The sequence below is a fragment of the Vulpes lagopus genome, chromosome 12 (genome assembly GCF_018345385.1).
Source record: "Vulpes lagopus strain Blue_001 chromosome 12, ASM1834538v1, whole genome shotgun sequence".
NCBI lineage: Eukaryota > Metazoa > Chordata > Mammalia > Carnivora > Canidae > Vulpes > Vulpes lagopus.
The window spans coordinates 41,876,140-41,885,594 of NC_054835.1; the positions used below are offsets into that span (position 1 = coordinate 41,876,140).

General features: G+C 41.3%; 1 protein-coding gene across 1 annotated transcript in view; it reads right to left on the minus strand.

Annotated features, from left to right (window-relative positions):
• The window catches only part of NMT1 (N-myristoyltransferase 1), a 30,995-nt gene extending 21,757 nt beyond the window's left edge, over positions 1–9,238 (minus strand). Inside the window, exon 1 of the mRNA XM_041725507.1 lies at positions 9,089–9,238. Coding sequence (XP_041581441.1) covers positions 9,089–9,219 — 131 coding nt within the window. The 5' untranslated portion in view covers positions 9,220–9,238. The remainder of the gene's footprint in view (positions 1–9,088) is intronic.
• Between the last annotated feature and the right edge of the window lie 217 nt (positions 9,239–9,455).

Genomic DNA, 9,455 nt, shown 5'->3' on the forward strand with positions numbered 1-9,455 from the left:
TGTACTGCCCTAAATTTGTATACATAGCTACTGAGCAACAATCCTGTTTCAACTTGTACATCAAATATAGAGACAGATGAAGAACAAAGGAAAGTGAAAAGAAAGAAGAGTCATTTTCACAGAGCTGCTAGGTACTGAGCTACAGCCACGAGAACACATTATGAGCTCACCATGTCTCACAGTCAACAACCCAGAAAGGACAACTGACTCAGAGAAGAGATTTCCAAAGAGTTCACTAGGGTTTAGTTTTCTTTTCTTTTTTTTTTTAAAAAGATTTTATTCATTTATTCATGAGAGACACAGAGAGAGAGGCAGAGACATAGGTAGAGAGAGAAGCAGGCTCCATACATGGAACCTGATGTGGGACTTGATCCTGGGACTCCAGGATCATGCCCTGGGCCGAATGCAGGCACTCAACCATTGAGCCACCCAGGCGTCCCTAGGGTTTAGTTTTCAAGGTGATTATAGTAATACTAATTACTCAAAAGAGACCAAGCTCAGAGGCCTTGAGAGTAAGTCTTCAAGAAGCCTCCTAGGAAGCCAACACCATTTCAGAGAACAGCTTCCATTTGGATTTGCGGAGAACCAAACCAGGGGATCCACTGAAGCAGGCTAGTCTTTCTCTAAGAATTCAGCATAATTTTTAAAGGGACCTGAAGTCCACACCCAGCAGGTGGGTATCTCAGGATGTATAGTGATTCTGCAAATTGAAACAGCAATCTCAGAGTGCTCTAAGCCTTCCAGTCACACACTCCAAAGAGATGGGCCAGAATCATGGAATACAAAAAATCAAAGTCTGACTTTGGTTCGTTTGGTTCCAAAAAAATGAGCAAAGAATCAGTGAAATCTGCCTTCCTGGGGAGAAGGAGGCTCCTTACAATGGAAAAAGACATGAAAGTTAACATAAAAATTTTGAAGTTTACACTTTAAAGCTGATAAGCTCAAGTCATTAATGACCAACCTAGTGAATATGGGACAAATTAGCAGAATGACAGAGCCAGGAACAGGGAAGACAGTGATTAAAAAAATGTCTTTAAAAAACTGGGGAGGGAGGAGTGCCTGGTTGGCTCTAAGTTAAGCATCTGCCTTCTGCCTTTGGCTCAGGTCATGATCCCAGGGTCCTGGGGTTCAGCCCCGCATGGGGCTCTCTGCTCAGCAAAGGGCCTGCTTCTTTCTCTCCATGTTGCTCTGCCTACTTGTGCGTGCTCTCTCTCTCTCAAAGTCTTAAAAAAAAAAATTTTTTTTTTTTTTTTAAATTTCAGTAGGCTCTATGCTTAACATGGGGCTTGAACTCCTATCCCCAAGATCAACAGTCTCATGCTCTATTGACTGAATCAGCCAAGAGTCCCAAGAAATGTCATTTTTTAATGAAGGCCAAGATGTTCTAAGTTCAAACTAGAAAGCCCATGGATGCTCTGGTATAAATCAAGGCTTGGGGGAGGAGATAGAAAATGAGCCTCAGTGCTGATTTCTAGAAACAGAATGCAATGCCAGGATGTGGAAGTGGGCGGGAGGAAGGGCATGCTGACAGATGAGCAGCATGAGCGCAGAACTTCCAGATAACATGACAAGTAGTAAGGGTCCATAACATAGGCCTCCTCTCCATCCTACTGGGTAACAAAATCCACTCAAGGGTGCGTGGTTGGGGAACAGAAAGCTGTTCTTGTGGGGGAGTGCAAGCTCAGCCAGCAGCTTGCTGAAAAGAATCTTAGGGCCACCCAGCTTAACTTGCTGTTTACAGAAGACGAAACCAAGGCCCAGACATGTGAGACAAACTGGTCACCAACTAACCAACTGGTACCCAGGGACAATCCACCAATTTCTAAAGACTTGGGCCATTCCTTCCCAAACACTACAGTCTTGTTACCATGGGAATTTATCTGAGACTCCTCCAAAGTCAAAAGAACACTGTTTCATCACACAGGGCCTTAAAACAAATTTCTGTGTATCAGAGGAGCACATATTAAAGGCAAGGAGGAAATAAGTAAGTAAATAAATAAAGGCCAGGAAGAGAGTGAGCAATGCTTTATCCAGGCCTCCTCTGACTACACTAGCTCTCACTGGTATCTGGCTAAGATTATGATCTCCCATAAGATTTAATACTTCACATATAATGTGTTGTTTCCTACCTTCCCAGTAAGATTAAAAATTTCCTAGCATACGGACATCTGATACAGCTGTTTCCTATAGCACCTCCAGTTGCACCGAGTGCACAGTTAAGAGTTCAACAGATAACGTGCTTGACTGACACTTTTTTTTTTTTTAATTTATGATAGTCTCACAGAGAGAGAGAGAGAGAGAGAGAGAGAGAGAGGCAGAGACACAGGCAGAGGGAGAAGCAGGCTCCATGCACTGGGAGCCCGACATGGGATTCGATCCCGAGTCTCCAGGATTGCGCCCTGGGCAAAAGGCAGGGGCCAAACCGCTGCGCCACCCAGGGATCCCTTGACTGACACTTTTGAACATAATAGACTAAAATAAAATCCTGGAAAGCTAGAGCCCGAAAGGGGGTCAGCAAATCATCTCCAATAATGTTTCCATAGGACAGGTATGTTAACAGTCTATAAAAGTGTGGAGATGCTGCGGTCTTTTGAACGAACCACTGGTTGAGATTTTAAATAATCAACTTTCTTATTAAATTATCAATTTTCTTATTTGTCATCTTCTCCCTCGTTAGGACCTGTCCTATTTCTATAAAGTTATAACAAAAAAGCTCCACTAAAACTATTTAAAATGGTTCCAACATCTTAAATACAGACAACAGGGTTAGTTTTGATTATGGGATCAAAGAAAAAAAAAAAAGTCCAGAAAATAAAATTCATAGCTTTTGGTCACTTATTTTCTACCCCTAAAAACTGGAATTCTTTGGGCTAAAATTCAACATTTTCAGAGAAATCTATGAAAGCCTAGGTTCGGATATCTTTTGATTCTACTTTTGGATATCAGGAAATCTTTCTGCAAATCTGTTTACTTACAAGGTGTGATATGTTCACCAATAATACTATCGGGGGGATCCCTGGCTCAGAGTTTAGAGCCTGCCTTCAGCTAAGGGTGTGATCCTGGAGTCCTGGGATCAAGTCCCACATCGGGCTTCTTGCGTGGAGCCTGCTTCTCCCTCTGCCTGTGTCTCTGCCTCTCTCTCTCTCTCTCTCATGAATAAATAAATAAAATCTAAAAAAAAAAAAATCCTTTCGGTACTCAGAAGGCCCAAAGAGGTGAGTGCAGTGGCATACAAGGGTACCTGGGTACAAAGCACATGTAATGACTCAGTCTCAAATGTCTATCCTCTGTACTGCTATGACTGCAGGCTCACTTACAGTCATACTCCAAAATCTGTAATCCCACCCATTAGTGAAAGAAAAAACTGTGTAAATCATAGATGATGGGAAAAATAAAAACACTTTAGTACTGCCATCAAGGTACCCAGAGAGGCCTGTGAAAAGAACAGCAGGTTGTGGGAACGGATTACAAAAATTGCTTTTACTGACATCCCCTGCCTTTCCTGGGACAGGAATTGTGAAGGTGAACAAGTCAGCTCTTGTCATGGAAGATAACTGTTTTTTTTTTTAGGGGTCACAAAAGCTCTGATATACTACACTATTTTTTATTTTTTTAAAGATTTTATGTATTTATTCATGAGAGAGAGAGAGAAAGAGAGAGAGGCACAGAGACACAGGTAGAGGGAGAAGCAGGCTCCATGCAAGGAGTCCAACATGGGACTTGATCCCGGGACCCCAGGATCACACCCTGAGCCGAAGGCAAGTGCTAAACCACTGAGCCACCCAGGGATTTCCATACTAAACTGTTTAGAATGGGACTGAGACAGAAATGTAAATTCCACATCCTCTGGGTTGCTTTGGTGAGCCACCCCATAACCTGCAACTCCAAGGTCAAATCAAATGCTGCTTAGAGACCATTTTCAGTAATTTTCTGAGCAATGACTCACTGCTGACAGAAATTTCACACACTAGAATGACGTCAGGAAAATATACTTGTCCATTAAGAAAAGTTTAAAGGAGTCAGCCATCTCCATCACCAACTGACTCCCTAGTCTGGAAAAGTCCATGGGTTCCTGAATGGATCCAAAGACAGGACTCACATTGCTGCAGTCAGGAGGCAGAACTCAAGGCAGTAGGAAAAGAAATCCAGCAAGTCCAGCAATAGAACCTCCACGATGTCAAAGGAAGAGGTAGAGATACAAATCCCAAGCCTCACTATGAAAGCTAATTCAGTCTTTGTAAGTGAAGTCTAGGAGATAATCCACGGAAAGGGCTTATTAGCACAGTGGCCAGAACGTAGTAATAACAACAGAGAACATTTATCAAATACCACAATGGTGAAACCTTTTCAGCTGTCTCTCAAAAGTTAGCAGAAGTAGAAAACATTACTAAGCAAGTACTGATCCTATTGAAGAATTTTAGTTTAGGTTTTGTTGCTGTTTTGTGTGTCTTAAATGCAATAATTGCAAGAGCACTTTCCTTGAGGAATCAGAAGAAAGGCTTGCAGGGCAGAGATTTTAGACAAGGTTACAGAGAAGAGCTGAAAAAGCTCCTCCTAAAGTTACTCAATCTACGGTCCCCAAATCTATGGACTCTGAAGGCAAAGGGTTAACCGCAGAGTTAGTAAAGCTGGGAAATTTTAGAGTGAGCACATTAGTTAAACAATGTGAAAAATCAGCAAAACTGGTGTGCCATGAGCAGCAGTCTCCCTGAAATAGGCTCTCATTTGCTTTTCATTTCTTCTGCTTTCCAGTCTCTTCTCTTTGAAGCAGCTCTTGATTAGTTTCTTTTTTAATTGCCACTTAATTGGGAAATAAAATTAGAACACTTATTTGATATCAGTGATGAGGTTTCTCTTTTCATTTCTGCTTTGATCTAGTTTTGAAAAACCAAAAGCTGAAGGGAGAAATTAAGAAAAAGGCACAGAAAAGATTTCTTCTTTCCAAGAGCTAGATGCAGCTATATGCCACCAAATAAATATGGAAAGAACCACTCTTAGAGAATCAGAAGAATAAAACAAAACCAAGTAAAGCTGGCTTTATGGAATTTCCTTTCAAAAAGGCCTCTTTTTTTCTCTTAAGTTTCTTCATAAGAGGTAACAGCTCAGGACTAGTGAGAAAAACTTACAAGAACTCATCTTAACCTGTCCCCATAGAGTAAGAAACCAGGATAGGAAACCGACATTGGACATTCGTATCAAAGGGATGGCTTAGCAGCATCTCAGCAGTATCCATGACATTGCAAAATAAATTCTAAAAGAATCCTTAAGAATCCTAGGGGTGCCTGGGTGGTTCAGTTGGTTGGGCATCTGCCCTCTGCTCAGGTCATGATCCCCTCAGGGATGAGGCCCCATATCAGGCCTCCTCCCCAGTGGGGAGTCTGCCTTTCCCTCTGTTCCTCCCCTAGCTGGCTCTCTCTCAAGTAAATAAGTTTTTTAAATGAATGAATGAATGAATCAATCAATCAATCTTAGGAACAAAACAATATAAAAGTCTTTTCCTGTTCCAATCATCCAAATAAACTTTACTTGTTTGCTAACCCAAAACTAAAATCTACTGCCAGCTAAAAATGTTTATTCCTTAGCAACAATTCTTGGAAAGCCTTTCACTAAAAACAAACAAGCAAATTAAAGCTTTAGATGAATGATGAACTGCAGGGGGCTACAATATTAAGATAAGATAGTCTTAGTCTGAGGGCACCTGGGTGGCTCAGTAGATTGAGCATCTGATTCTGAATTTCAGCTCAGGTCCAGGGAGCTCTGAATTCAGCAGGGAGTCTGCTTGGGATTTTTTCTCTGCTTCTCTCTTAATTCATGCATGCACCCACTTGTGCACATTCTCTCAAATAAATTAAATCGTTAAAAAGAAAAAAAGATTATTTTAGTCGGACTCTACTCTCAGTTGCTCAGGATAACTTATGTCAGGCAAGCAACTGGGGGAAAAATGCTGCCTGTTTTCGTTAAGTGGATTAAAAAAAATAGCATATAGAGAAACTGTAAAGATACATATATATAAAACACATAAAATAAAATATATACATACATTGCATGTATGCATGTGCACATATGTGTATTTAAATGTATATGTATATTTATAGGAATATAGATCTCATCAAATGTTTATTTAATTATGGAAGAAACACATGATGCAAAAAGTCAAGGACTAACCTTATAGACAAAGGGACACAAGGAACTACCACAACTGTATTTCCTATTATTCCAGTGTACGGATGTAGCTCATTTCATTAGTGTAAAGTACTGTGAGCCCATCCTGAAAGGAAGGCCTTAAAGGGAATACAGGTTGGCTTGAACTATCATTAACTTTTACTGCATATTAGACTCATCAGCATAAAAAGCAGGTGCTCCCCTTCAATTCTTACATCACTTTTTTTTTTTTACATCACTTTTGAAAACATTTTAAATAATATTAAGACAAGAAAATTTCAAGAAGCCAAAAACACAGGGGAAAACTTCCAGGACAAATTGGGAGGATCCCTGGTTTCTGTAGGTATTTCACAGAAAACTGCAGAAAGGCTCACAATGAGGCTGACGTGGGGAAGCAAAATGTGTAAGACAAATCTGACACTCTTCCCCTCAGTGAGAAGAAACTCCACTAACACTGAACTCTTAGTTTTAACATTTGCCATTTGTTCATCCAGTAAGTAATCACTAACGACCATGAAGTGCCAGGCATCTCAAAAACATGGTCCCTCTACTCAGGCACCTTATAGTCAGGTGAGGCAGGGACTGGATACATTTAACCACTATTATAAAAACTACAAAAAACAAGGTATGTGATAAGAATACAAGCTGGAGAAAGGAAGAACAGGGAAGATTGGAAAGAAGAAGGGGAGGGAGGGGCCAGGCTGTATTCTGGACATTATCTCATTTAATCCCTATAACTGGACGACGTTAAGTAACTTTCCCAAGGTTACAGGATAAGTGTCAGAACCAGGCTTTGAACTCAGGTATGAATGACCCCTAAATCCATGCTCTTTCCGTGCTACACTGCCTCTTTCCCAAATCATTTCCTCTGACAATTAGTGGGGAAATACTGACTCCACCTCAGATTCCGAGTGCCAAAAGTAGCGTGTCCTCCAAGCTAGGTCCTTTGTTTTTCACCTGCCACCTCCAAATTTATTTACCAGATCGCTAGATTTGGGATGCTAATAAATTTGTTCATCCAGACCACATATAACCATGTACAACAACAACAACAAAACACCACCAAAGTTTTTCTTAAGGTTATCATTTTGTTGTACTATAAATAAAACACAGAACTTTCTGCCAAATACTTTTTGCAAAAGGATTCACAGATCATAGGGAATATAAAACCAATTAAAAAGCTACAGATGCTGGTCAGGACAACAGTTTAGTAGAGAAAAATAAAAGCAACTACACACAGAGCAAAGAAAAAGCCATACTTTCACTTCTGAAATGACTTTCAAATTCATCAACTCTCTCATCTATGATTAGGATTTCTACTCAGGAGGGGTGCACTTTCCCTTCTTCCTTTTCCTATTTCCTCTTTAAAAGCCCTTCCTTTCTTAGCAATCTCAAACTTCAAGGCTTTTGTTACATTAGATCTGTTGTAAGTTATAGCACTCATAAAACCAGATCTGACAAACTTCCTTTTCCTCTACATTCTTCTTGTGAATTTTCTTTAAAAGATTTTATTTATTCATGAGACACACACACAGAGAGAGAGAAAGAGAAAGAGAGAAAGAGAGAGAGAGAGAGAGAGAGAGAGAGAGAGAGAGAGGCAGAGACAGGCTCCATGCAGGGAGCCCGATGTGGGACTCGATCCCTTGATCGTGGGATCATGACCAGAGCCATAGGCAGACGCCCAACCTCTGAGCCACCCAGGCATCTCTCTTGTGAATTCTTAAGGCTGGTCAAAGAACATAAAAGCTAGATTTTTTAACCTAAGGATTTATCACAAGCAGATCATAAACTACTTAATTAATCATTTGCTTTTCCATCTCTCCAAGACAGTGTATTTTAAGTTTATTCAAAGATTTCAACCTTCTAACTTTACCTACAGGACTTCTGCTAATATTGCAAATGACCTGATGGCTATGAAAATGGGACTCCCCCCCCCACACACAATCAGACCTCCACAGACTCAAAGTTATACATCCAAAAAAGTCTCTCCTAACTTAACGTTCAAAAACATATACGTAAAAACAAAACAAAACAAACATAATCGTAAATATAGACAAGGACAGAGCTTCAGTACCAGCTACTGTAACAAAACGATGAAAGAAGGATAGGGTGTGGCTCAGGAGAATGAAAACTGATGTAGGAAAAGAACAACACTGAAATGCCTGATGAATTTCTTCTCCCCAAGTAACAGTTACTAGTAGTCAAGACTCTGAAGTACAGGAGATACAGTATTAAAACCAGTTCCAATCCCTGTCTAAGATGCACCATCACTCAATTTCTTGAAGCTTTGAGGCTATTTCACAAAGTTAATAGAGGGAAGATCCTGGAAGATCTAATTACACACTGTTCAGGAAACTTATGGATTATCTGGAACAACGGGCACTGTATACATCAAAACATTATCATACAGTAATTACATGTCGGGTTTATAAGGTAAGTCTGTATTTTGAGATTCTCCTGTTAGTGATATTTTACAACATAATTATGGTTTGTACAAGCTGATTTACTTCCTCATTGAAGGTGAGCTGCAGCAAAATGTTTTATTATTCGTTTATTGCTAATCACGTTGTTCACACATCTAAGTAACGTTCCCTTTGAACCGTAGTTAGATTGACTCGTGTTGTGCCATCGGAAACCACAGTCCAACATGCTCTTTTCCCTGAACGCGGGTGAAGCACACGAGTGGAACATTACGCAGAAGAACTTTTATATAATAAAAGTATTGAATGTCTCCGGCCCTTAATATACTGAGCACCCACCCTGGTAAATGACAAAGACAGCAACCAATCACCAGGCAGGATCCCAATGTCTCCGCCAATAAGAATGTGGGGGTGGGGCTACCCTAAGCTCCCGGTGACTTCCCCGCACCCCAGAGACCCAGGTTGTGGGAGACTGGACGGGAATTGGACTCCGAGGATATCGTTACCCCCGGTTGTAGCTGTTGTCCTCCTCGTTCTCGCAATCGCTGCAGTGCTCATGGCCGTTTCCGTTCCCTTCCATCATCTGCGGCAGCGGAGGTGCCGGCAGCTTCACTGCTGTCTCACTCTCGTCCGCCATCTTGAGTTGCGAGAGCCGGCCTCCGCGCCTCGCTACATAGGGGGTTCCTATTGGACGAAAGGAACTTGCGGTTTATTCTGGGTTTTGTAGTTTTTGTCGCGAAGGGAGCCGTAACGAGGAACACCTCATTCTCGCGAAACCGGAACAAAGTGACTACAATACCCAGAAATCATGAAGGGGGCTGTCCTGGCTGGGGGCCAGCCCTACCCGGAAGTCCTGGGCGATCAGCCGCGTTT